The 26,655-nt window shown below is 50.7% G+C and overlaps 9 protein-coding genes across 9 annotated transcripts; 4 read left to right on the top strand and 5 right to left on the bottom strand.

Moving 5' to 3' along the window:
* The first annotated feature begins 103 nt into the window (after positions 1–103).
* On the top strand, positions 104–2,096 carry N7446_009861 (putative arginine transporter). Its single transcript, XM_058518606.1, has 2 exons — positions 104–495; positions 554–2,096. Exons 1-2 carry the CDS (start codon positions 306–308, stop codon positions 2,050–2,052), a joined length of 1,689 nt encoding a protein of 562 aa, XP_058369394.1. The 5' UTR covers positions 104–305; the 3' UTR covers positions 2,053–2,096.
* A 465-nt stretch (positions 2,097–2,561) lies between these two features.
* On the top strand, positions 2,562–4,860 carry N7446_009860 (putative AMP-binding enzyme; the record flags this gene model as incomplete). Its single annotated transcript, XM_058518605.1, has 4 exons — positions 2,562–2,732; positions 2,784–3,039; positions 3,096–4,686; positions 4,755–4,860. The coding sequence occupies 4 exons, from the start codon at positions 2,562–2,564 to the stop codon at positions 4,858–4,860; spliced, it is 2,124 nt and encodes a 707-aa protein (XP_058369393.1).
* A 1,000-nt stretch (positions 4,861–5,860) lies between these two features.
* N7446_009859 (uncharacterized protein) lies at positions 5,861–8,597 on the bottom strand. The gene is made up of 3 exons (XM_058518604.1): positions 7,777–8,597; positions 7,282–7,722; positions 5,861–7,228 (listed from the first exon to the last, which is right to left on the bottom strand). Exons 1-3 carry the CDS (start codon positions 8,450–8,452, stop codon positions 6,207–6,209), a joined length of 2,139 nt encoding a protein of 712 aa, XP_058369392.1. The 5' UTR covers positions 8,453–8,597; the 3' UTR covers positions 5,861–6,206.
* A 541-nt stretch (positions 8,598–9,138) lies between these two features.
* On the top strand, positions 9,139–11,222 carry N7446_009858 (phosphate-sensing transcription factor PHO4; the record flags this gene model as incomplete). The annotated part of the gene is made up of 3 exons (XM_058518603.1): positions 9,139–9,654; positions 9,700–10,696; positions 10,747–11,222. 3 exons carry the CDS (start codon positions 9,139–9,141, stop codon positions 11,220–11,222), a joined length of 1,989 nt encoding a protein of 662 aa, XP_058369391.1.
* Positions 11,223–15,680: 4,458 nt separating this feature from the next.
* On the bottom strand, positions 15,681–17,838 carry hsp90 (chaperone Hsp90; the record flags this gene model as incomplete). Its single annotated transcript, XM_058518602.1, has 2 exons — positions 15,681–17,522; positions 17,581–17,838. The coding sequence occupies 2 exons, from the start codon at positions 17,836–17,838 to the stop codon at positions 15,681–15,683; spliced, it is 2,100 nt and encodes a 699-aa protein (XP_058369390.1).
* A 1,054-nt stretch (positions 17,839–18,892) lies between these two features.
* On the bottom strand, positions 18,893–20,557 carry N7446_009856 (NTF2 and RRM domain protein; the record flags this gene model as incomplete). The annotated part of the gene is made up of 3 exons (XM_058518601.1): positions 18,893–19,189; positions 19,241–20,185; positions 20,240–20,557. The coding sequence occupies 3 exons, from the start codon at positions 20,555–20,557 to the stop codon at positions 18,893–18,895; spliced, it is 1,560 nt and encodes a 519-aa protein (XP_058369389.1).
* Positions 20,558–21,327: 770 nt separating this feature from the next.
* N7446_009855 (uncharacterized protein) lies at positions 21,328–22,596 on the bottom strand. The gene is made up of 3 exons (XM_058518600.1): positions 22,396–22,596; positions 22,204–22,330; positions 21,328–22,102 (listed from the first exon to the last, which is right to left on the bottom strand). Exons 2-3 carry the CDS (start codon positions 22,252–22,254, stop codon positions 21,785–21,787), a joined length of 369 nt encoding a protein of 122 aa, XP_058369388.1. The 5' UTR covers positions 22,255–22,330; positions 22,396–22,596; the 3' UTR covers positions 21,328–21,784.
* A 1,176-nt stretch (positions 22,597–23,772) lies between these two features.
* N7446_009854 (uncharacterized protein) lies at positions 23,773–25,518 on the top strand (the record flags this gene model as incomplete). The annotated part of the gene is made up of 4 exons (XM_058518599.1): positions 23,773–23,835; positions 23,897–23,927; positions 24,007–24,148; positions 24,237–25,518. 4 exons carry the CDS (start codon positions 23,773–23,775, stop codon positions 25,516–25,518), a joined length of 1,518 nt encoding a protein of 505 aa, XP_058369387.1.
* A 31-nt stretch (positions 25,519–25,549) lies between these two features.
* Positions 25,550–26,328, bottom strand: N7446_009853 (PMF1/NNF1 family protein; the record flags this gene model as incomplete). The annotated part of the gene is made up of 2 exons (XM_058518598.1): positions 25,550–25,844; positions 25,943–26,328. 2 exons carry the CDS (start codon positions 26,326–26,328, stop codon positions 25,550–25,552), a joined length of 681 nt encoding a protein of 226 aa, XP_058369386.1.
* Between the last annotated feature and the right edge of the window lie 327 nt (positions 26,329–26,655).

Genomic DNA, 26,655 nt, shown 5'->3' with positions numbered 1-26,655 from the left:
CTCGGGATATGGGAAAAAAATATAAAAAAAAAAGGCTCGAGCTCGACTATCCAGAATAAAAAGAAAAGCAATTGCTTCAATTGCTTTTCCCCTCAAATTCGTTTTCTGTTACATAAACTCCCCAGATCTGGCAGAGGTGTAGGGCTTGACACCGTCGCTTGCTTCTCCACACCGGAAAAAGAGCCTGCCCATCGGCAACTGTTGGCCTATAGATCTCGCAAAGTGGAGAACGCTGCACGCTCTTCGTAGCTCTCATCAGATCCTTCCCTCTCCTCTACCCGTCACCCCGTCTGCGTCTTCCAGCAATGGCCCAAGACAGTGCTCCCTGGACAAAAAAGGGAAAGATGGACTCGGAAGTCCCTGTGCAAGTAGCGCAGAACCCTGTCGACACCTACGATGTCGACTATGAGAAGCATGGCGCCCAGCGTGAGGCGAACCCGCTGCCAGAGCTGAAGCGGAAGCTGAAGAGCAGACACTTGCAGATGATTGCCATTGGTGAGTGTGCCATGTTGCATCGGCGCAGAGAATTCTTCCATACTGACAATTTGTGAAGGTGGCACGATAGGAACTGGTCTTTTCATCGGTAGCGGTACCGCCATTGCCCATGCAGGCCCCGTGGGCGCTCTCATCGCGTACATGTTTGTCGGAACTATCGTCTACTCCGTTATGACTGCCCTCGGAGAGATTGCGACATATATTCCGATTCCTGGCGCGTTCACCTCGTATGCTGCGCGTCTGATTGACCCGAGTCTGGGCTTTGCCATGGGCTGGATCTATTGGTTTTCTTGGGCGTCGACTTTTGCATTGGAGTTGACTGCAACTGGCTTGATCATCCAATATTGGGATAGTGACATACAAATCGCCATTTTCATCGCTGTCTTTTGGGTGGTGATTATCATTTTCAACATGATGCCCGTTGGTTTCTATGGTGAGATGGAGTTCTGGTTTGCGAGTATCAAGGTTATCACCGTGATTGGCTTTATGATTTTTGCCATCTGTGTGGACGCCGGTGTTGGTGAAAAGGGATATATCGGTTTCCGGTACTGGGTGAACCCCGGTCCGTTTGTCGCCTACACGATCGAGAACAACGACTCCCTTGCCAAGTTTGTGGGTTTCTGGTCTGTACTGATTCAGGCTGGATTCTCCTACCAGGGAACTGAACTGGTTGGAATTGCCGCTGGTGAGACCGAGAACCCACGCAAGACCGTTCCATCCGCCATTCGCAAAACCTTCTTCCGAATTGTCTTCTTCTTCATCCTGACAATCTTCTTTATCGGGATCGTCGTGCCCTCCAACGACCCGAGTCTGTTGACGGCTAGTGAAGGCAGTGGTGCTAGTGCCCAGAACGCCAACGCCTCGCCGTTCGTCATTGCCGCCAACCGTGCTGGTGTTAAGGCTCTCCCAGGTATCATCAATGCCGTGCTTCTGACCGTGGTGCTGTCTGCAGCCAACTCCAACGTCTACAGTGGCAGTCGTATTCTAGTTGGCCTGGCACAAGAGGGCTTCGCCCCTCGTTGGTTCAAGAAGACCTCCAAAGGTGGTGTCCCTTACTGGAGCGTGCTCTTCACGGCGGCTTTTGGTCTGCTCGGATTCCTCAATGTTTCCGACTCCGGTGCTACCGTTTTCAACTGGTTGCTTCAGATCTCTGGTGTTGCTGGTTTCATCACCTGGTGTTCTCTGAATGCCTGCCACATTGCCTTCCAGCGGGCACTCGCAGCGCGCAACATCTCCCGTGATGTTCTGCCCTACAAGGCCATCTGGCAGCCCTGGCTCTCATGGTATGGTCTGTTCTTCAACTGCCTGATCATTCTCACTCAGGGATTCATGTCCTTCATCCCTAAGTTCCAGGTTCAGGAGTTCTTCATCAACTACCTTAGTTTGATCCTGTTCGTGGTGTTATATCTGGGACACAAGCTCATCTTCCGCCCTGCCTTTGTCAAGCCCATCGAAGCCGACCTAGACACAGGTCGTACCACTGCTGACAATGAGACGTGGGAGACTGTTGAGCCGACGACGTGGTACGGAAAGGCCTGGCGGTGGATCAGTGGGTAATTAGAGGTGTATATTTGCATATTTGGGGGCGTTGGCATTGTACAGCACATATTTATTATATTACATAGTTATCTAGTTACATATTCACACATACATATATTCAATGTATATCAATCCTCGATCTCGGTCCACGTGAAACACATGTGAGGGCTAGGCAGATGACGTTGTGCATGTGTCAGCAGACGCCCGTTTTCAGTTCACTAGCGCGGTACCTGATTCACTATGGGGTTTGCCACCCGTTGACAAGTACCCGCAAGGAGCCGAGGTCCCTTTTTGCCCCAGCTCGGCTCATGATGGCTTCAATGGAGTTTTATCCAAAAAGGTCGGCCGCTCCGGTCTGTTGAGACTCCAGTTTCTTTTCCCCACACTCTTTCCCCCCTTATTCTGCGGATCTCTCGGAGGCCTTGTTCTTTTCTCTCTCTCTCTTAGATTCTGGTTTGTCTCCCTGTTTACTTTTTTGCTTAGTCTGTGAACAATCATCTTGACAACGATCTGTCCAGGTCGGCACCATGTTCTTCTCACAACCACCTCACCTCGCGAAGGCCGAGGAGCTCAAGCAGGAACCCCCCAAGGGTACAGCTTACTCCGTTCCTATCCCCGGCACCGAACAGCCTGGCCGTAGTCGGGTATACCGAGCATGGAACGCGCAAAAGGAATTGTTGATCACACTGGATCCCCAGGTATGAATAACCGCCGATAAGGCCGAGGCATCCATTACTGACCACTTACAGGTCACCACTGCCCATGACATGTTCGAGTCGACCGCCATCCGCCAGCCCAAGAATCACTGCCTTGGATGGCGTCCGTTTAACCGCACAACCAAGACCTATGATGAATACTCATGGCTCACATATGAGACTGTGCAAAAGAGACGTGCCGCATTTGGTGCTGGTCTGGTGGAGTTGCACCACAAGCACAACTGCCATCGCCCCGGGCAGTACGGTGTCGGTCTCTGGTCTCAGAACCGTCCCGAGTGGCAGATCACTGGTGAGTTTACCAATAGCTCGGGGACCCGGTACAATAAATTAACCCGAGACAAATAGATCTGGCTTGCATTTCTCAATCCCTCTACTCCGTCTCAATCTACGATGTCTTGGCCCCAGACGCTACCGAATATATTATCAATCACGCCGAGTTGAACTGTGTTGTTACCTCTCTGCCTCATATTCCGACTCTGCTCAGGCTCAAGTCTTCCCTCCCCAACTTGAAGATGATCATCAGTCTGGACCCGCTGGATGGTGGAGAGGAGAATGGACACTCCAAGCGTGCGCTTCTTGAGTCTATGGCCGCTGGTATGGACCTCGCAATTTACTCCATGGATCAAGTTGAGGAGATAGGCGCGGCCTCAAAGCGCGGATACAACCCTCCCTCTGCAGATGACATCGTTACGATCAACTACACCTCTGGCACAACCGGCCCCCCAAAGGGTGTGGTTCTGACGCACCGTAGTGCAGTGTCTGCCACATCCTGTGGTCTGGCCTTTATTGGCCAGGCTCGAGGTGACACAATGTGCTCTTACCTCCCATTGGCCCATATCTATGCCCGTCTCGCAGAGCACACTGCTCTCTGGGGTGGTGCTCGAATTGGTTACTTCCACGGAAACATCCTGGAGCTAGTTGACGATCTGAAATTGCTCAAGCCCACCGGCTTCATGTCTGTTCCTCGTCTATACAGCCGATTCGGTACTGCTATCCGTGCCGCGACAGTGGAGCAGCCCGGTTTCAAGGGTGCTCTGTCGCGACACATCGTGGCAGCCAAGACTGCCAATCTGAAGAACCCCGATCCTTCCAAGGCGACTAATAAGCACGCCTTGTACGACCGCATCTGGGCCAAGAAGGTGGCTGCCGCTCTTGGTCTAGAGCGAACCAGATACATGGTTTCTGGCTCCGCACCCCTGGACCCAACCCTGCACAACTTCCTGCGCGTTGCCACCGGTACCGATGTTATCCAGGGCTACGGACTGACCGAATCCTACGCCATGGCCACCGCCCAGTCCCCCGAGGACTTGTCATCCGGAAACTGTGGTCGTCTTGCACCTAGCATGGAGGCATGTCTGGTCTCCCTGCCCGACATGGAATACTCCGTAGACGACAAGCCCTTCCCTCGCGGTGAGCTCCTGCTCCGCGGTCACAACAACTTCCGTGAATACTACAAGAACGAGGAAGAAACATCCAAGGCCGTGACTGAGGATGGCTGGTTCCGCACCGGTGATGTCTGCACAGTCGACGAGATGGGCCGCTTCATCATCATCGACCGCCGCAAGAACGTCCTCAAGCTCGCCCAGGGCGAGTATATCTCCCCCGAGCGTCTGGAGGGTGTCATCCTCTCAGAGCTAGGCTATATTGGCCAGGCCTACGTCCACGGCGACAGCATGCAGACCTTCCTGGTCGGTATCTTCGGTGTCTCCCCTGACATGTTTGCTCCATATGTCAGCAAGGTCCTGGGCAAGAACATTGCCCCGACCGACCTTGAAGCAATCAAGGAGACTCTGGACGATGACAAGGTCCGTCGCGCCGTCCTCCGTGATCTCGAGCGTATGGCCAAGAAGCACAAGTTCGCTGGATATGAGCGTGTCCGCAATGTCTCTCTCAAGCTGGAGCCGTTCACCGTTGAGAACAACCTGCTCACCCCAACGTATGTTCCGTTCCATTCACACTATCTATTTCGCCTGATGTTCATTGTACTAACACCCTGTCCCTTAGTCTCAAGCTCAAGCGCCCTCCCGCTGTCAAGCTCTACCGCACTCTCCTGGACCAGCTGTACGCCCAGGCTCTGGAGGAGGAATCCGCTCCCCGGGCTAAGCTGTAGCCGTCTGCATTCATTTCTATCCGTTATGTTTATGTCCTGTCGTATGTATGTTTATTTTGGCATTGTTCTTCTTTCCAGCTTGTTCTAGGGATTGTACATAGAAGCTGTCCATGAATTGTAGTATATTAGCTATTGTTGTATACTCGCGTGTTTTGTAGTCAATTTAAGCGACTTGACCTCGGTCTTGGGCTTTTATAAAGGGGTTAGTTACAGCAAGGCTGCCTGTACATTGTAGCATAGTACGTTGGAAGACACGCCCGTTCCTTGTACTCGTATTTTGTCCTCGCGCTAATCATCTCTTGCCCTCTGTGATCCATCCTTTCGGTCCCCATTGTCTTCCTTTATGGTATCTAGTTATAGATCTACAGCATATTAACTTTTTAATAGTAGTTGTTCTTAGGGCGGCTGGTATTCATGCATCAGGTTCATCTAGCCCTAACTTGTACAAACTTGCTGTCGATCAACCAAGGGCTTCTTGGCCACCGTACTCGAGATACTCGAGAGAGAGAAATAGTCTTGTCCATCAATCAATTCAATCTACATGAGTTGTAGGAGGCCAAAAAAAGATATGACAAGAGTGGGATTCGAACCCACGCCCCTTTCGAGACACGGAGATAGTTATGAAACCATCGGGATCAGGTTGACCTGAACCGTGCGCCTTAGACCAACTCGGCCATCTTGCCAGTTTGATGAAGTAAGCCATCAGTCTTGACTACATGAGCCAGGGCTGGATATCAGGGCGCGCTTACTTCTGTTGATCTGTGCTATTGTTTGGAACTGGAGTATTCACTTAGTATGTACTAAGCTTGTGCCATTGACAGGGAATACTCATTCCAGCCTGGCTTGGGGCAATAACATCGGCGCAAAGATGCAGTCAAAAGAAACAACCATGGGATAAGACAACTTCAGTCAGTTCTTCATGTATCAAATGGAAGAAAGCGATTTTCCCAGGACCACCTCAGAGCAAGCAGTCCAGCATGTAACATACCACTACCTCAGTCTTTGGTGGAATCCGCACGTAGGAAAAATAGTATACAGACAGATAATACAGACAGAGAACCAAATGTACGAAGTAAAGAAGGATATATCAAGATCATGTTTATTGTTTCCATGCAAAACAACCAGCGTCCGACTATGGTATGCGACCCGAACCTCCAAGAATGTAGTCGCAGGATGCCAAAGACAATAAAAGATGACGACAGGGGAATAGAAAATAAAAGAGAGAAGATCATAAGAGAAAACAAACCTCCTAGCAAAACCATACCGTAAGAAAAAGAAACCATACTCCGAATAAACTGCATCGCTCATTCCTCATTATGATACCTGGAACGATTCGAACGACTGAATCACCGCTCCATCGTGCCGCACCAGTAATCCAGACGCAAGTCAGTCAGATTGCGCGCTGGGAGGCCCCATGTGCGCGCAAGCCAGAGTGCCAAACCACCAACAACCCCAACACTACCAGCAATCTGGACGAGCACCCAGCTCCGCCGGCCGAGGCCATCAATCCAGTCCACTATGCCCAGTGGGTCATGCGGGCTGAGACTAGCAACATGGTATACCGGCGAACCAGAATGTGCTCGCATGACATGAAGCCCGTTTGAATGTTTTTCGCCTACCGGGATATGCAAGCCACAAAAGCCAGGTGTTTGAGACAAAGGTACGAGCGAGCCGTCCACGACGCACTCGCTCAACCGCTCGGTTAGCCAGACAGCGCGTTCACCCCGCGCTAGCGAGGAATAGCGATCACGTTCGTTCTGTAGACTGCGCTGTAGGTCCGTTGCCCACTGCGCCAGCCGAACTTGTGCGATCCGCTCTTCGTTTCGAGTGTGGTCTGCTAGACGGGCCATGGCATAGCTGGGTGGGGAGGAAGAAGAAGAAGTCATGGATGGTCCCGAGGGGCGGTCGGCCCCACTGGGGCTGGGACCCGGCTGCGCTCTGGGCATCGGCATTGCGGGCGGTACCGATAAAAAGTCGGCACGTTGGGTGAGTTTCTTTGCCGCGGAATGGCGCATCCATGCTAGGTTATCTCGATCGAACATTTTCTGCACTAGAGCATCTAGTTCTGAGGGTACGAGGGGTTGGACGTAGTCTGGGTTCATTAAGGTGCTGGCGTCCATTGTTTCTGTGTCGACGGTTTTCTCCGACGACACTGCATATGGTGGCTGGAAATCTAGCCCGTCTAGTCCGCTGGGCGGATCTCCGAACAGAAAGGGCTTAATCCCTGCCTCGCAGGCTTGTTCGTGGAACCGTACTTTCAGTGCGGTGATTTGTTCGGCGGAAAGTGTGTCCGATTTGGAAACCACTGGAATCACATTGCTCAGTTCGCAGAGCTTGCGAATGCACTCCACATCTGTCGATAAGGTATCTGGAGACAATATCAGCATGGACAGCATGGGACTGGAGATTCAGGAGGCCTACCATTAGAAATCAAATAGATGATGGCATCCACCTGGGATCCACCGTTGCCGGCAAGTAAGTTTTGGAAATCCACACCGGAATCATTGAGAGCAGAGGTAGCACGAAGCAACTGTTGTCGCAAATATTGGACAACAGCGTCGGTCTGTCCTGCGCGGCTCAATGATGTAGCCGGTGTATCGACAAAGCAAATGTTTCTCTCCAACACGATTTCCCCGATGCTTTTCCGGCGTCGAAGCACGCGCGAGTCTTCCAAATCCGACCACCACAAAGGATAAGGTTTCGTGCTCGCATAAATCTCGGAGGTGGTAACCAGCATACCCCGAGACCGGGGCCGAGGTGGTCTACGTCGTTCTAGCGAGGTTACCGATGGAATGGTGTCGACATGGACGATATCGTCACAAGTCTGAACAATCGACTTGATCAAAGAAGTTTTTCCTGAGCCTATTTCAAGACCATTAGCGGTATTCACAGATGATATTAAAATGCGAAACTTACCAGGAGAACCAGCCAGGAGAAGCTTGAATCGACCCATGGCCTTTCCTCGCTCGGTGAACGGCCGTCGACTTGGCATTTTGATACTTGGCATGATAAGCTGGGACGCCCCACCTGGGAGCGGACGTGACGATCCAAATTCCTCCTCATCTCCAGACCCGATAGGCTGACTGTTGATTTCATCGGTTATAGAAATATCATCAAGAGGTCGTAGAGATTGGTTGGAAATCGATTTCGGGCTGCTAGGCAGCGACGACGGATCATCGGGATTGCCCAGGTCGAGCGGAGTCAAAGGCCGAGATACTGCATGAGATAGAGGCGATGTCTGTTCAGGAGAGTCTAGAGTTCCTGGATCCATCGGTCTTAAGGTTGACCGACGTCGTGTGAGGTGCGATTCTAAATCATCGGTGGCATGCTTCAGGCTGTCTGCGGGGAGATCGCGGGGAGAGCCTGCGAACTCGGTCTGACATAGTGTCTCATCTAGGCTTTGCACTCCGTACATATCGTCTTTGGCATCCTGGCTATCTTGGCCATCGGTCGAGATGCTGGATTCCAGATCCGAGACATGCGGGCTGCGGGACAGGAAGAAGGTCGCGGGGGTCGCCGTGCGGGGATCGAGGGATGGAGATGTGTCAACGGAGCGTTTGCGAGAGAAAGGTTCTGGAACAGGTCTCATCATGAAGGCATTTCTCTAGAGACCAAGGTCCAAGTAGTTCAAGGGATGAACGAATAGGTCCATGCGAATGATCATGTCATGTGTAGGTAAGCATCACGGGGTGATAACGAGACCCCGCTCTGCCTCAGGCTCCAACTTATGCCTGAATGGGATCAGCCCATAAGACTTTACGCTTACGCATCTCTTATGATCCAGGAATATTGTCTAGGCTTCTATAGTCCAGTGTCCCATGTATGTCTTATTCCACTATACATGTATAGTATCTCAGACGCATGCCCGGATGTTTCTCCGGTCTCCGAGTCTATCTCCATTGCGGGATTGGGGGAAGTAACGGTTAAATCAAAGCGTAGAAGAATAGTACTTTTTATTCTGCACCGGCTACAGAACCAGGCGCAACTAGCGCCATAAAACGAAAGAAAGGCTAAGCACACAGTGGCAAGTCGGTGATTGGAACCAAAGTCGCATAGTACCGTGTCCGCCCGATTTCACGGGAAAAAGGGTTGATCTCCACCAGGCACTTTCTGGTTCCAACTTCCGGGATTTGAGATCCCCCTCGGTCTTGTGCCTCTCTCTTATTCTATAGGCATCTTCTTGAGGGCCATCTTCTACAATCGTTACCTTCTTTACATATCTGTTCTCCGATTGGCCCCCACCATTGAGTGGCCTATCTCTTCACCTGCCCTACCCACATGGACCAGCCAGCCATGTCGTGGCCAGAGCAACTCCATGAGAACTCTCTCATGGCAACGTCTGAGGATGAGTTCTCCAACTTCCTCGAGTTCAATATGCCGTTTCCCGACATCGAAGGGCACGGACCAGCCAATCTGCAACATTCCCAGCAACATTCCCTACCGACGACCACCTCCCCAGAGTCGGAGATGGGCTACTCGCAATCGCATGCCGTACAGTATCCCGGCAAAATAGATGGCCTAGCCATGGATTTCAGTCATGATCCCACTCATTCGCACGCAAATTCTGTCAATCAGATGGCTTACTCGACCCCCGGTATGACAACGGGTTTCTGCGCGCAAGAACCCTCGCCCGTATCGCAACCGCCCGCGCACCAACATTACATGCAGGGCCAGACGATGATCCCTCCCACTCCGAACAGTATCGAAATGCATGGCAATGCCGCCCGCTACTCGCAGCGGGTGGACGGAACACCCGAGATCTACGATAGATATGGGCGCATCAATGAAGAGCAGGTAAGTCAAGACGACCGCCCGATGGATCCCCAACTAACAAATTAGGCTATTTACACCCCTCTCGTATCACCAGCCATGACACCCCTGGAAAACCAATTTCGGCTTCCCGAATACACTATACCTGGCGAATACTTCACACCACTCACCTCTCCTGCTCTAGAGGCCCAAAATGCCGAATCCAACAGCTACCAATTCCACGCAAGACAGGTGTCGGACGTGAGCTTCGTTCCCACGACTGCAGAAGTGAATCACCTTCCCGAATCCTCGGCTCCACCCTCTCCCAGCATCATTCGGAAGCCCAATAACCGCCGACGCCCATCAACCGCTACTACTCGGCTTAACAATGCACGGAAGGTCAAACAGTCGCCCAATATCCTGGCACAGCGTAAACGCAGCACATTGGCGACAAATTCAGAGGAATTCTACAACAGCCTTACTCAGGAGTTAAATTCCACGAAGCCGCGGAACCAGGATATCCGCTCTCTCCAGATTAGCAGCAATGAAGGCTCCGGTCAAGATTCGGTCTCTCCCGAGCCATTATCAGAACCGTTGATGCCACCCCCTGCTCTTCCTCATCCCCGGGTGTCCCCAGCCATTGCTCCCCATGTTCCTTCGCCTGGCCTTGCTGCGACTCCCTCGCTTTTGATGCGCCTCCAGCGGAATTCGCACGCCCAGAGCGCTTCGAGTCCTTTCGGTCAAGCGCAGCTTGCGGAGTCCGAGGTTCCAGATGAGCTGATGGAGGATATTTCCCTGCCGGAGGCGGCCACATCTACGCAACGGCGTCCGAAGATCAATCGAATTGAGACTGCTATACGAACTCCATCGCTATCCACGAATGGAACGCCAGCTTTGGAGCCTTCGTCTTCGCTCGCTCCCAGCCCGTGTACAACTGCAATGCCATCTCCCAGTGGGCCGGTCCCTCGGAAAGAGCCTTCCAAAGCCTCGTCTCGGAAACGACCCAGTCTGAGTTCCACACACGCTAGCCCGCAGTTGCGCCCCAAGATCAGCCCCAGTATTCAGCCTCTCGTGAAAGGCGGCGAGGGTAAGCTTATGCCACGTGATATTGACGAACCTTGTGCTAACTATGTTCAGGCATGTCTCACGATGCTCTTTACCTAGCATCGAAGTCAAATTACCAGCACATTCTTGATGGTACCCTCCCCTCGGGTGTTTCCTACCCTGAGGCTTTGGCAGAGAACCTTAGTTCCAAGCGCACGAATCACAAGCTTGCCGAACAGGGTCGCCGGAATCGGATCAACAGCGCCCTCAAGGAGATCGAGCTGCTCATCCCGAAGGACTTTATCGACGCGCGGAATGCCAAGGAGACCGCAGAATCTGGCAATAAGCCCATCGACAAGGAGAAAGAAAAGGAAAAGGCCAATCAGACCATCAGCAAGGCCACTGCTGTGGAGATGGCTATCGATTACATCAAGGCCCTGAAAATGACCTTGGACGCAACCAGTGCCAAATTGGCAGTGGCTGAGGCCAAACTATCCGGGAACTCCGAAGATGCGACTGCAGTTGGAGAATCAACAGCCAAAGAGGCTGGTGCAAGTGAATCTAAGTGATCCGTGATCTGCGCAGACGGTATTCTTCTAATAAGACCAAATTTTTCTGCTCGCCTCATAGCACGCAATACGGGATTGGAAACAAGGGTAGATCCTATCTATTCCCTTAAATTGTTCTCATATCTATGATCTACGATCTATCTGTGTTATTTGATTTGATAGCGTTGGAGTTGAACTATGGAGGCACTTTGCTTTGCTATATTTAGTTTCTTGTATACCATTAGACAGACAGTGAATGTTATTCTTTGCGTGGATTGGTCAGATCGTACTTTCCTCATTCATGCCATCAATGGGTCGTACCTTCGTCAATGGTGCACCCACATGTTATATAAAAGCTTCTCATTTCCCTCCTCCCCGTTCTTATTACTCTTCCACTATCCCCTACCTCTCTTCCTTTCCCCCGATTTTAGTTGGGGGTTCTAGTCCATCCTCCCTCCACCTGATGGACATCAGAACTTGCTAATGGTTCTGATTCTTCGGCAAAGAAGCCTTTGCTTTTCGTTTGTACGTCTCCGAAAGTGGTCTCGTTTTCCGTGGCTTACATGATCGTTTTCTTGATCATTTTTTTTTTACCGATTCTCAGCTGCACCCAGAGTGATTGATTAGAAACCCTCAGAACATGTCTTACTCCACGGGTGCGGACCTGGTTTTGCGCAACGTGATAGTACTTACTTCTTACCCCCGAAGCTGATTTAGTGATAGAACTAACGATGTTAGGCCGGACAGCACGTGTTCAGATAGCCTACAAGGGCTTGAACAGGGACTGGTATGTGGTACTTGATTGCCAAGCAGAGCTCTTCTATTCTGCTTCATTGGATATTACACTGACCTCTGTCGTGCTCTCTTTGGTCGAACATGTGTTCTAGAATTCTTGTTCTCAACCACAGCAAAACATTACGTCCACGTACTATTTGCACTTTGTACCCGGGTATATGGTATGTGATCCCTTGTAGTCCTCTGGGGAATCCTCTGGGAAATCCGAGGAACACTGCTGGACTCTCCATTCTTTGTGAAACTGTCCGACACTTTCGCCTACGAAGCCGTCAAAGATTGCGTTCCTTGTGGATATTCGACTCACAGCAACCAACAGTCGAAGTATATGGTTTATTGGACCCTCAAGTTCATCGGAGAATGGCTTAGGGCCGCCTTTCGTCCCAGGTTCCCAGAGGAGATACCGGACAATGGTGTATCAGACAATGAGCCAGGACTGTCGCAGGTGAAGGAATTATGTATAGCCTGTCGATTGATGAAACTTGTGACTGTGGTGTTGCTCTCTGGCTTTCATGACTCCTTGGGAGCCTGTTATAGCTAGATTATATATCGGTTGCGTGTTAACGGGATGAAGATATTTTAGCACGAGACTTTGATCTGTTGCCGGACTAACTACTTCAGCTACCTCTTAAGTATACCTCGTCATGCAAATGTAGTTTACTCCTATTGAGCGTCTTGGAATGGTCAATGCTAGATACACTGCATGGTTGAAAAGATCACTGATATCCCCATGGTAATATTGTCTGTCGTTCGCAATAACTAGGGTCTATTCACCCCCAACAGGCTTAAATTCTAGCCCAACCTTCGGAAGACGCTTGATATTTGATTTTCTTGCCGGCTGATACTCGCGGTCTTAATCATCATAAGACTGGTCATTTTCCTTCACTTTCTGGGGGTCATTTTTTTCCTTTGCCTTTTCAACATTAGAATCTTGTTCGAACTGTACTTCTTCCTGTACGATCCTCCCTAGATAGGAACGAGAATTCATATCTCAACAGGTTACTTAGATCATGGCATATCCAAGACGAACAACAGTCTGATTGCTATCCAACGGTCCCGGTCAAAGACCCGTCTCCTTATTGCTGATATTGAAACCTCATGTTCGATACGGTTTTGCTTGCTCCTTTAACAACCCTTCTCTCTCCCTCTCCATCTAGACCTCATCAGCTCTAGCTCTCTCTCATGTCGAACGACCCCTTCATTAGGACTTCTCGAATTCCCGCCCCTCCTCTTCCGGAGCATGCAAGATAAACTGGCATTTGAATAAGCAGCTGAACACCTAAGTAAGTAGCTGATGTGACGTAGCCGCCTGTGCTTGGATATTTGATCTACATGCAACTTTTCGGCTATACAAGGAAAAATTAGCCCCATGTCACACTACCAAGTCAAGTGTAATCAGCATCACAATTGGGCGCATAGTTTAGTGGTATAACATCCGCTTTGCATGCGGAAGGTCCGGTGTTCGATCCACCGTCCGTCCATTCTTTTTTTCTCTTCTGATTTTTACCTCTTCTGATTTTTTGGAACATTCTTCTATAGAATTCGAATTTTTGTTGAGGATTCAGTATGGGCTAAATATTTTTTAAATAGTATGCAAGGATGCAGCAAACATTCAACCTGGAGGTATCACTTGTTCTATGTATCAAGAGACGGTGCCTTCGTATGCACCGCAACGGTCTAGCAGTATCCTTAATTGTTCCGCTTTGCGCCTTCGTGCCTCTCCTGTAGTATGGGTGTACTTTCCAGAGAGGCCCCAGACGTAACGATGTTGAATCGACATAAGATCATTAACCTACTATAAAATGAGTTACTATATAAGTCTGCCTTCTGTTTAGGACTATCGTTGTCGAAGACCAACGTCATGATTGTAGCGCCGCGAAAAAAAAAAGCATCTAGACAGGAGACTTAGCTCTAGTTAGCTCATGCTAACAGCCATAGCATCTTAACTGTGCTGCTAATGGGGCTGCACAATCTCGAGATTTGGAAGTATTCATGACCAAACACATAGAAACATGGATAGTTGGGACTCGCAGTTCTCGTGCTGTATGATATCGGTTATTTGGCGTTTGAAATGGCCCCAATCATCTGCACGTAGTACTCCGTCAACCCAATTTAACGGTTCCTCGATGTCCAGGTCGGCTGTATGAATGGGTAGACCTGTACCGGACCGGATGGACGTTCTGAAATTGGGGATTCTCACCCTCTTGTGGATCAAGACTCAAGATTCGTATTGGAACTTGAGATACAGCAGCAGGGTAACTATATGAGTAGAGAGGAAAATCCCGATCGGTTATTTCCTGACAAAGAATTAGTAAAGGGACGAAGCTAAGGGATTCTGGAATATGTATGAATGGACTGTAACTGATGTGATAATGCGGCTGATGTCCTAATTTGTTAAGCATTTCAATGAGAATCTGAGTGAAGATTTGACTGAATACGTATCTGATTGACCTGGTCCTATTTAAGAAGCGTCTCTTTCTTCTTTCTTCTTTCTTCTTTCTTCTATCTTCTTTCTTCTATCTTCTTTCTTCTTTCTTCTTTCTTCTATCTTCTTTCTTCTATCTTCCATCTTTCATCTTCAACTTTCAACCTTCCTCTTCCCTACCTTATAAGCACACATCGTGGCTAAAGATCTTACCTCTTCTATAATTATAATTAAACACTCCCTGTTTAAGTAATCGCCACATTCTTCCGTTCTCCAAGTTTCAAAAACCATCATCAATAAATCTACGAGACACAATGGCAGGAGACGATACTGTGCAGGTGTCTATGCGAAATGAGAAGTGAACCGTCTAGACCCGAACAACGGAAGAAATGGCCTCCCAGCGGAGTCAGAAAAGCCAGCGAAGTTTCAACATCGGACGGTGGGTTACTCGATCTTATTCTGAAATAATGTCCGGGCTCATGACTAACAATGTCGATAGAACAAGAAACAGAGGAGGTGCCTTTGTATATCATTCCTTGCGTGGCGAGTGAGACCATCTAAAGGGAAAATGTCCACTCGTTAAATGACAGAGTATCACAATAAAAATCCCGACGTTGGTACGAGCAATACTGCCAGTCTGCTGTGGAAGACTTGCTGTGTGCTACAGGGACTGCTTCCTCATGTCCTAGGATGAGGATATCCGATTATTCGGATGTGCAGATTGATGGAACAGCTAGCTACAGGGTGATTCACAAGTAATTAGAAATAGGAGCACCGACGGTTCTCCCACGGGAATTCATTTCAGATACCGACGTTGAGAGTCGGTTCGTGATGCTGGCTGTGTTATACCAGGAAGTGACTTCAGTCTCGTTTACCGAAGCAGACCAACAGAGCGGAATACGGGTGATTTGTTTTGTACGTTCGAGTCAAAGTCAGGCTCTGAGGTTCAATGCTTCTGACTAAAGGTGGCAAACATGGTGAAGGAACCAAGTCTGAAAAGAAATACATGCACTTCATTTCATGGCAAACTATCATATCCACAGATGTAATGACAGGACAACAAAAGGCTGAAACTACGACATCTACAGATCTAAGGTGGTCAAAAGGGTAATTGAGAAATAGTAAATTCTCATTGTAGAACACATAAATAATAAAGAAAAAAAAAACATCACATAGGGTCATATCCCGTTTCCCGTTTCCCGTAAGACTTTAAAAATTAGCAAGAGCAAAGAAGACCAAGATCGAAAGTAAAGTTCAAAAATCTAGTCAACCTCCTCCATGGCGCTCTCGCCGGTAGCTTCAGCGGGAGCAGCAGCCTCGGTGGCGGCCTCGGCGGGAGCGGCGTCCTCCTCGATGTTCAGGCCCAGGGAGACGAGCTTGTGGATGCGCTCGGAGAAGCTGGCGGGCTCCTCGATGGTGAAGCCAGAGACCAGCAGGGAGGTCTCGAAGAGCAGCTGGGTAATAGACTTGACGGTGCGGTCGTTCTCGCCGTCGGCCTCGACCTTCTTCTTGAGCTCCTTGATGATGGGGGACTTGGGGGAGATCTCAAAGGTCTTCTTGGAGGACATGTAGGAGGACATGGAGGTGTCACGGAGGGCCTGGGCCTTCATGATACGCTCCATGTTGGCTGACCAACCGAACTGGCCGGTACGGATGGCGCAGGGGGAGCCGACAAGCTTGTGGGAGACGACGACCTTCTCGACCTTGTCGCCGAGGACGTTCTTGAGGGCCTTGGCGAGACCCTCGTACTCCTTCTCCTCGGCCTCACGCTCGGCCTTCTCCTCGTCGGTCTCCTCAAGCTCGAAGTCCTTGGTGATATCGACGAGCTTCTTGCCTTCGTACTCCTTCAGCTGGGTGAAGGCGTACTCATCAATGGGGTCAACCAGGAACAGAACCTCGAAGTTCTTCTGCTTGAGGGTGTCCAAGAAGGGAGAGTTGGCAACAGCCTTGATGGACTCGCCAGTGATGTAGTACATGTTCTTCTGGTGCTCGGGCATGCGAGTGATGTAGTCGGAGAGGGAGGTGGCCTCATCACCGGACTTGGTGGACTGGTAGCGGAGGAGCTTGGCCAGAGTGGGACGGTTCTGGGCGTCCTCGTGGATACCGAGCTTGATGTTCTTGCTGAAGGCCTGGTAGAACTTGTCAAACTGCTCACGGTCCTCAGCAATCTCGGTGAAGAGCTCAAGAGTCTTCTTGACGATGTTCTTCTTGATGACCTTCATGATCTTGTTCTGCTGGAGGGTCTCACGAGACAGGTTGAGGGGCAGGTCCTCGGAGTCGACGACACCCTTGACGAAGCTGAGCCACTCAGGGATGAGGTCGGTGGCATCGTCGGTGATGAAGACACGACGAACGTAGAGCTTGATGTTGTTCTTGGTCTTCTTGGTCTCGAAGAGATCGAAGGGAGCGCGCTTGGGGACGAAGAGGATGGCGCGGAACTCGAGCTGACCCTCGACGGAGAAGTGCTTGACACCGAGGTGGTCCTCCCAGTCGTTGGAGAGCGACTTGTAGAAGGCGGCGTACTCCTCGGTAGTGATGTCGGTGGGGTTGCGAGTCCAGATGGGCTTGGTCTTGTTAAGCTCCTCCTCCTCGATCTTGGACTCCTTGACGGTCTTGGTCTTCTTCTCCTTCTTCTCCTCATCCTCATCGACCTCCTCGACCTTGGGCTTCTTCTCCTCGTCCTCCTCCTTGGTCTCCTCAGCCTCCTCGTCGGGGACCTCGGTCTCGGTCTCCTTAAGGACGTGAAGGTAGATGGGGTAGGAGATGAACTCGGAGTGCTTGCGGACGACCTCCTTGATGCGGGCCTCGTTGAGGTAGTCCATCTGCTCATCCTTCAGGTGGAGGATGATCTTGGAACCGCGGCCGAGCTGCTCGCCCTCGGTGTCCTGTTTCAGGGTGAAGGTACCACCGGCGGCGGACTCCCAGACGTACTGCTCGTCATCGTTGTGCTTGGACACGACGGTGACACGGTCAGCGACGAGGTAGGCAGAGTAGAAACCAACACCGAACTGGCCGATCATGGAAATGTCAGCACCAGCGGAGAGAGCCTCCATGAACTGCTTGGTACCGGAGCGGGCAATTGTACCAAGGTTGTTGATCAGGTCCTAAGAGACGAATATTAGTCATTGAGATCAAAAGTCATCAAAGTGGCAAAATACTTACAGCCTTGGTCATACCAATACCAGTATCACGGATGGTGAGGGTCTTGTTCTCCAAGTCGGGGATAAGGTCGATGCGCAGATCCTTGCACGAATCGAGCTTGGAGGGGTCGGAGAGAGCCTCATAGCGGATCTTGTCGAGAGCATCGGAGGCGTTGGAGATCAACTCACGAAGGAAGATTTCCTTGTTAGAGTAGACGGTGTTAATGATCAGCGAGAGCAGCTGAGAGATCTCAGCCTGGAACTCGAAGGTCTCAGACATGATGGCGGTATGACTGGAAAAGTGAACCGGTCAGAAAAGAGAAGATAGAGAGATGGAGAGATGGAGAGATGGAGAGATGGAGAGATGGAGAGATGGAGAGATGGAGAGATGAAAGAGATGAAGAGAGAGGAATTGGAGAGAAGGCGAATATGAGAGATGAAGAGAGAAGAGTCAGGCTTACAAGAAAAAGGAACTGAGTTAAAAAGGAGCTCTGGGGGAGAAACCAAAGCAGAGTTGAAGAAAGTAGAAGAGGCGGGACCGTCGTTTTGTGTTTCCCAAAAATTCTCTGGGTGGGTTTCTACGATGATCCAGCAACTTCCACCGGTCGGTCAGGCAACCTGATGCCCCTGCAGGTCGATATGTCTATATAGATATTCTAGAGGATTCTGGGGAATTGTGTACTATTTTCAGTTCATTTCATTATTCTATGATACATTCGTTGCTTTTACTTGAAGCTGTCTGTACTTTTGCGGCCTGAGGCACCCCGCTCTAGAAGCTTCCCCATATCAAGGTCCTCTGTCTAGTCAATCCCTGTCGTATTTGATACTCCATACAATGTTCCAGAATTCCTCATTTACAAAAAATAGAAACATAGTCAAAAAAAGGAGATACAAGAAAGACCGGAAAAGCGCACCACCGTTGAAACCTGAAGTTTGCTATGCTAGTGAAACAGAAATGCGATATAACGGGAAAGAGATCATGGCATGGGAAAATGTTGATCGTCAAGTCGAAGAGAAGACCGATCCAGGGATAAAGGAAAAAAAAGTAAAAAAGGCCAAGTTAAAACAAAAGTGCCCAGAGGAGGCAGGGAAAGAAACGTAACTTTTCCAGCCTACCCGGACCAACCGCTAATATGCACTGTGACGGGAAGAAAAAGGGGGAGGCAATAGTCACATAACATGTCATTAGAAGAGACAGGGCAAAAGAAAAAAAGAAGGGATCAAAATGGGAGTAATACAGATACTGGAAGATCGTCCGCCGAAGAGAAGTCATTGGTATGACTATATCGACGTGTGAAGGAGAACAGAGAGGATCGTCGGGATCGTGTAGTTATTTAAGCAGCCTGAGCCTGGCTACGGCCCTTGGCGGCAACGTTGCCGCTGCCACCGCGGCCACGGGGAGCGAAACCTCCACGGCCGTCGCGCTGGAAGCCACCACGGCCCTGGCTGCCGGCACGGTCACCACGACCACGGCCGGAGCCACGACCAGCAGGGAAGCCGTTACCGCCGAAGGCGTTGCCACGGGGGCGACGCTCCTCAACGAGGATCTGCTCGCTGCCAATCTGGTGGGGGTTGGCGGCAACGGCAGCAGCGTAGCCAGAGGCCTGCTCGAACTCAACGAAAGCGCAGTTCTACATGAATTAGTATATCTCAACAAGATGCAATCGAAAGACTGTACGAACCTTGGGGCGACTGACGTCGAAGTACTTCAGCTTGCCGAAACGGGCCAGAGTCTGCTTGAGTAGGCTGGCGTCGACCTTCTCGTTGACATTCTTGATATAAGCAAGGGTGGTCTGCTCCTCGCCAGCACGGGGCTGGGACTTCTTGTGGTCATGGCCAGCGGTTTGCCATCCCGCATCAGTGGAGCCAGTCTCCTGCGGACGGGCAGCCTCGGGGGCGGGGGAAGCAGCAGCGGGCTGAGCAGCGGAAGCCTGAGCAGCGGGAGCGGCAGCCTTGGGAGCAGCAGGGGCAGCCGGGGCCGCCGCGGCGGCAGCAGCAGCAGCAGCAGCCTTGGCGGGGCCCTTGCCAGCGAGTGCGATGCTGGCCCAAGTCTTGGGAACAGCAGGGGTGGGGGCGGTGTCCTTCTGGGGAACCTCCTTCTCCTCGGGAATGGGAGAAGGCTCAGGAGTGGCAGGCTTCTCATCGTTGACGACCTCAGCTTCGACGGCGGGAACGGGAGCGGGAGCGGGGGTCTCCTCAACAGCCGGGGTACCGTTGGTCTGAGGGGTAGGCTCTCCGGGCTGATCAACCTCTCCGTTGGTCTCAGCCTCCTTAAGCTTCTCATCAACCTTGGTGGCAGCCACTTCGTCGGTCACCTGGGTCTCCTCAACGGGGGCCTCGACGGCCTTGGGGGTCTCGGTAGCAGGCGCAGCGGGGGTGGGGGGCTCAGCAGCGATCTCCTCCTCTTCATCAACCATGTAACGGAAGATGTCGTTGAGAACGTAGTAACCATTGGGCTGCTCAGCGAGAACAAAGGTCTGCACGAACTTGCGGGAGGGTTCGGACTTGTTGGAGATCTCGCCAATAACGGAGACCAGGATGTTGTCGAAAGAGGCCTGAGAGTCGACGTTCAGGACGCGCACCTTGCACTCCTGGAAGTCCAGCTGCTTAATCTTATCGTTGATAGCCTAGTGAGAGGTACATGTTAGAGGCATTCGCATCGATGGATAGATTCAACCCACCTTGGTGCCGACAGTAACGGGCACGGACTCGGCTTCAGTGCCGAAGACCAACTGAGATCGCCGGGAGTAGAAGAGGTGCAGCTTGTCGGGGTTGCGGCTCATGGTGGTATAGTACTGCTCGACGAAGTACCAGCCCACCTCATCCTTGGAGATCTCATTCTTCTGCTGGTCGGTGGGAGTGACAGTGGTAGGGGTGGAGGACTGGGCAGGCTGGAAGCTTGCCGCAGTGTTCATGGTAACAGAGGCGTGGTTGAAGGAGTCGGGGTACCCATGGGCAGGGTAGTTGCCATTGATGGGAACCTGGGTCATGTCGGCCATAGCGTCTGATTGAGGGGCTTTGTTTTTGGGAAATGAGATAAAAAGTAACCGAGCGCGACGGAGATGATGGGCACTGTAAGAGCCGAAAGCTTTCTAGAAAGGGCGAGAGCGATAAGAAAGCGATGAAAGATCTAAATATGAAGCAGTTTTGATTTCCCTCGCTTCACTGGATGCGCATTAGTCTTCACATCCTGGGCCGAAGTGGACATGTGGATCAAACTCACAATGCGATATGGACCTAGCACCAATGCACGCAATTGAAGAGATTCAAAAGAAAGGCAGAAAGAGCCGAGGCAAGGAAAAACGGAGGGATCTTAAGAATGCGGAAGCGAAGTATAACTGCGATGAGAATCCGGGAAGACTCTTGTGTGTGGCGGATAGATGGGGGATCTGAGGCCGATTGGAGATGGAAATGAAAAGGGTCAAGAGAAAGATCTCGGAGATAGGACGGAGATGGAGAAGTCGGAGGGAGAATGGAAGTAAAAGAGATGGAATGAAGCTGTGGAAATTCGCCTTCGAAGAAAAAGCGACTTCCTTCTTGACTCCGTGCGGGTTTCGCGTGGGCTTGGCAAGACACCGCCCGGCAGAATTGTGTCCAGATCAAGCTTAGTATATAAAGAGCTTAACGTTAGCAATTGAAGAGTTAACTTCTTTGCTTTATTATATGATTAAAGAGATATAGGGCAGACGGATGGGTTCCACAGAGTTCACTGCTTGTGTGTTATGTACCTATAGAGACAGTATCAGACCAAGAGACTGTAAGATAGTACATTAAAAGAAAGACTATTGGTTATATTTATGGCAAATCTAACAGTAGACCCTAGGAACACTGACCATTATCAAGCATAGATCAGAAAAACGCTGTAGAAAAGTAAACATGTGATTTTTGTAACAGCTCAAGACAAGTGAAAGCCATCTAACAAGACAGACCACATCCACAATTGACAATCAAAGAAAGAAACAATGCGAATCTCAAGTCAAAACGCCGCGAACTGGTCCTAAAAAAGAAAGGGGGTATGATAAGACGTTAAAGGGTGCTCGACTGTAAAAACGACAACAATCATGAGAGCCGTGTCAACAGAGGCTCGGATGGAGGATGTAGACCCCCAAACCAGGGGGAAAAAAAGGGAAAAAAGAGAGAAAAAGAATGATCGGAGACAAATCACACAGAGTAGCCGTAAAACAACATTGCAAGTGTACCTCCGGGTTGGCAGATAGGAATTGAAATCAGGGAGAATCAGCTGCCGCAGCATCCTTCTCAGAGAGAGGCTTGCGCATGACAGCGTCCTGGCTAGTCATTCTCCGGCCGAGAGCACGCTCGACCTTAGCACCGAGAGCGAGCTTGTTCAAGTTGTCTGATTTCTCCTCGGTTGGCACGAAGCGCTGCTGGGTGAGGGGCTTGTTCTCGAGACGCTCGAAGCCATCGTGGAGGTGGGTGATGTCGGCGATTCTGGGGTCACCGCTGGGAAGGCTTCCAGTTGTGCGATCGGAAGCAGCAAGCGAGGGGTTTCCGCTGATAGTGGAGAAGCGCTTTGAGTTTCGGTTCTGCGGGAGGGTTAGACTTGCGAGGAATGTCGAATGCTCTGCGCCGGGGACAGGAGGGGTAAAGGGGCAGAGGGTGGTAGAGGGCGGAAGAGGGCACCTACCGACTGAGTCATGATGGGGCGCTCTGAATCAAGAGACTGCTGGCGAGCCATTTTGAATACAGTAGATGTAAAGGGGATGCGCCGGGAGATAGACACAGGTCGGGGTATAGGAGACTAAATGTGATGCCTGTGCAGAAAAGACCGGTTAGCGTATTCTAAGCGGAGACAATTCTTCAGCAAGGGGGCACATACGAAACTGCAGGAGTCGCAAAAGTCTGGGGCGTAAGAAGCTGAAAGTTGGGAGAAGTTCAGGCGCAAAGGGTCTCTTCACTTGGTCTATGCGAGCAACACAACTCAGGAGACAAGGCAAAACGGGGTGGGTCGTGTTAAAAACTTGGTGGGGAATTGTCAGTAAAGGGGGTCGGCGGATGGATGGGAGTTGGTGGCTTAAAGGATCGACGGTATGAAACTCAAGTCTCCGACATTCAACTCCCCTCAATGTGATATCATGAGCTTCTTGCCACATTGCCACGTGCGATCCACGCGAGCTCATCTCGGCACTGTTGCTTGGAATAATACATTCTAAGACACTTTCCGTCAATTTAGGGTAATATTACATCTTGGAATACACTGAATAACTTATGATGTATTCCCTATGCAGATGTATTCCAGCAAGGAACACTTGCGCGTAGCATCTGATATGTACATGTAAACAAATGCCGAGTTGCTGCACCCCTTTCACACCATTACACCAAAAGTACTGTATTGAAATCATACGAGTGCCGGGCTCTCCAAAGATCATGGCCCATTTTACGTTATAAGTCATCGCAATGGGAGAGTGGAAATGTACGATCTGCTTATATGCTACCTGCAAGCATCTGTCCAAGCTATTCAAGCAACCCAAGTATATAGAGACCCGAAGTGGAGTTGACCGTTAATGACGAATTCGGTACCAGAATGGTACATGTCGAGATACAGTGGTGTATCATACTGTAAGTATTTGACCTCTAGTACTTGACCTAAGACCCACTTTTTTATACTGCCGAACAGAAACCTCAGAACTTCCGTTTCAGTCTAATAGCTAGTAGGGTATCCTTCATAATTAATAACATCAGTCACTGTCCCTTTTCCCGCGTATCAAAGGCATGCTTAAACACAAGAATGCGAGAAGTGTATTGGTACGCGTTGGCATATAGCGTGTATACTATCATGTTAAGACGCGCGAGGTTTATAACCTAATCAAGTAGGCGGTATGAACGACGGTCAAGGTCCGAAGTACCAGAGGTCAAATACTTATGATACACCACTGTACGTGACTACAAGGGTAGCTTTAATATTTGGACAGCTAGTGACATTACCATAAAACGACATCCTGCTTCTGGTGAAAGAAGAAAACAGAGCCAGAAGGATGTTCGATTACATAGGTTGCTCGTGAGGCTCGTCGACTTAGTGATTTGCTCCTAATCAGGTGGGCGGTGTAAAAGCTATGTAATATACGGACCACCCTGCCTCACTCCACGTAGATTCTGCCGGATGTAAATTACACTCGATTGTGCAAAGCTCACCACACACAGTCAATGTTTAAGCACCAGTCAAATCCCCAGCTGGAAACAGAAAACGACCGCAGCCATGCCTAAGCACAAATCCTTCCTCAAGGAGGCAAAGTCGAAGAAGAAGTCTACCTCGAAGCAGGTACGTTATGTTATGACATCCACACAACACAGTTCAATGATGATCTCATACATCGATATAGGCGCCAGTGACAGCCGATGATTACCTTGCTGGTGAGTCCAACAACAGCCCCAACGAAACAACCCACGGACGATACCATGTTAAATCCGAACAGCGCTAACCAAATTCCAGCGGGCGTCGAGCTAGAAGAAGCCGGCGAGAAATGGCGGGCCGGCGACGCAGCCAAATCCATGCGGTTTTTCATGCGAGCTATCACAAATTACGATGAAGGTCTCCAGAAACATCCCGGGACATTCGATCTAGCATATAACAAGTATGTGAACTGAAATGTGTTACCTGCATTTCTGCCCAAACTATTTCTATACAATGATCCGAATCCGCATTGCTAACACTCCACTTAGAGCCCGAGTGCAATACGAAATCACCCAACATCCCAAGCTAGCAACACAACTTCCAGCGCCGCAGGGGGAGATACTGCAGGTTGCACTGCAGTCGCACCGGGAGGCGCTAGTTCTGGAACAGGACAATGCTGACGTGTTGTTCAACTCAGGCCAGGTGCTGACGAGTCTGGCGGAGTCGATGTCTAACTCTAAGCACCCGGGCGACGAGCAGCTTATGCAGGCTGGCACGTATTTGCAAGAGGCTATTGAGTTGTTCCAGCGGTGTTTGATGGTGCAGGAGATGAAGTATACCGAGATGCAGGAGGAGATTGAGGCGATGGAGTCTGGGGCTATGCCGCCCCAGGCGCCGGAGCCTGTGGAACAGACACCGACACAACCACAATTGCAGGCTGAGGCTGCGGGCGAAGATCCGGAGCAAGAACAGGAGCAGTGGGTGGCAATTGTTCAGCCCGTTACGAAGAATACCCTGGTTGATACGGCCGTGGCGCAGTTGGAGACTTTGACCACGTTGTGTAACTTGTTGACATTCAACCCGGGTGCTGGTGGTGTTGGCTGGGTGCAGGAGTATTCGTCTGAGCTGGTGGAGTCGCGGCTCCCTGCTTATGCTGAGGGCTCGGACAGACAGTACGAGGCGGGCTTGGCGCGGGCCAAGTTCGTTTGCGCGTTGAACGAGCTGTTATACCGTGGCGGGCACACAGATATTCAAACATACCAGCAGGAGGTTGGGCAGGTGTTTGGGCCGGATCTGGATGTCTCCGCTGACCCTGAAGGACTATGCGATAAAGCGGATGCGCTTACATCACTCAATGCGGCGCTTAACGACATACCCCCGTCCGAGGATGATGAGGCATTCGAGAACGCGGTGGCTGTCCGTTGGAAATCGCTTTCCACAGCATTGGAATCGTTGACGGCTGCATCCAAACACCCAGATGCTGACAATCTGCCCAAGATCCACATTGGACGGGGAGACGTGGAGATGCACCGCTGGCGACTGGGCCGCGCGCCTTGGAACCATGCCATGGCGAAACAGAATGGTGCCATGCTCCTGCGCAACGCGCAAACATACTACCGCGGTGCAGCCGCCTTAGCCCGCCGTGACGGAGCCGCCGAGGAAGAACGGGACGGATCATGCAAGGAAGCAATTGCCGCAGCACTGGAAGGCCAAAATACCAAGCTGGAACAGCTTAAAACAACCGTCCTCCAGCAAGTGATCGCTGTGGCACAGGATATGGTGGAAGACGGAATGGTCGACGGAAGGGAATTGAGCGCGCTGATCTCGTGAAATGACTGAAATCGCCTCGAACACAAAGCCCTCACAGACCCTCACGAGCATTCACCTCTTCATCCATCTGAACCGCATCCCGGCGAAGATGATGTTCCTTGCTGAACTGTGTGGCAGCCGAAGCAGCACCCTCAATATCAGAAACAACAGAACCCAGATGCGCCAACAATTGTTCGATTTCCTGTCTCTGCGACTGAACAGTCTGCGCCAGCTGCGCGTTCTCCACATGCGTAGCCTCAAGTCTGTTATTCAGGGTCGATTGCGCTTCCTGCAGATACGGCGTGAGGTGTGCCTTGTACAGATCTTCCGCGCCGAGGGTATGTGGGCTGTAAAATAAGAAAAAAGTCAGAAACAAACCAAATCAAATAAAAAAAACCCGTATCATCCATAGCCAAAGAGATTTCGGTTGTAATGTTCAACGTACACTGTTCTCTCAGAATCCTCATACTCTCCTTCCTGCTCCCTCCTTACCCTAGCCTCGCCAACCAACCGATCCAATTCATTAAGATGTGGCACGACCTCCCGCTCAGCAATAATCTCCTCAAACTCAGCCTTCGCGCTCTCCTCCAGCTTCGCGTTTAATTGTCGCCAGACACTCTCTAGACTAGCAGGGACATGGCGCGCCGGGGTAGGGAAGCAGCTTGCGAAATTCGCATAAGAGTTTGCGCGGAGTGTGCGCGCCAGGGCTTGGTCGAAGACTTGGTGTAGACGTGAAGCGCGTGGGCCGGGTGCTTGGGGAATCGGTGCTGGCGGGGGAGGGGAGGGTGAGTTTGCGGGTAGTTGTTGGGTGTTTGGTTCGGATTCGGCCATAGTGGGTGGTTGTGAAAGTTGAATTATGCTGAGGAGTAGGAAATTGCAGTGTAACGTGGCCTCTTTTGGGCAGGTTGAGAGGGTGCGTAAAGGGTTGTTGATGTTCAGGAATTCGGTGATTGTTCGATTGACTTGGATTCAACGCGACGCGACTGTCACGTGGTTTATAGAGTGGTTGGCTATTTTAAACAATTCCTCATAGAATTCGGCTGAAATTCAATTAAACCCGTAACCAAGGCAGAAAAATGGAGATAGAGTACATCAAGTCATAAAAATATGGTATGTCGCAAAGAATCGAGATAATCGACTGATGCCGGCCAGCCCTAA

The sequence above is a fragment of the Penicillium canescens genome, assembly GCF_028828765.1.
Source record: "Penicillium canescens strain IBT 15451 chromosome Unknown utg000006l_segment0_segment0, whole genome shotgun sequence".
Taxonomy (NCBI): domain Eukaryota; kingdom Fungi; phylum Ascomycota; class Eurotiomycetes; order Eurotiales; family Aspergillaceae; genus Penicillium; species Penicillium canescens.
This window is presented reverse-complemented; position numbering and strand designations above follow the sequence as displayed.

Coding starts and splice junctions, on each gene's coding strand:
- N7446_009855 (XM_058518600.1), bottom strand. CDS start 22,254: ATGGCTCGCCAGCAGTCTCTTGATTCAGAGCGCCCCATCATGACTCAG. Junction 22,103..22,203: donor GCCCCATCATGACTCAGTCG/GTAGGTGCCCTC, acceptor ACCCTCCCGCAG/AACCGAAACTCAAAGCGCTT.
- N7446_009861 (XM_058518606.1), top strand. CDS start 306: ATGGCCCAAGACAGTGCTCCCTGGACAAAAAAGGGAAAGATGGACTCG. Junction 496..553: donor CTTGCAGATGATTGCCATTG/GTGAGTGTGCCA, acceptor CAATTTGTGAAG/GTGGCACGATAGGAACTGGT.
- N7446_009859 (XM_058518604.1), bottom strand. CDS start 8,452: ATGATGAGACCTGTTCCAGAACCTTTCTCTCGCAAACGCTCCGTTGAC. Junction 7,723..7,776: donor TCTCCTGGCTGGTTCTCCTG/GTAAGTTTCGCA, acceptor GTCTTGAAATAG/GCTCAGGAAAAACTTCTTTG. Junction 7,229..7,281: donor CATCTATTTGATTTCTAATG/GTAGGCCTCCTG, acceptor TATTGTCTCCAG/ATACCTTATCGACAGATGTG.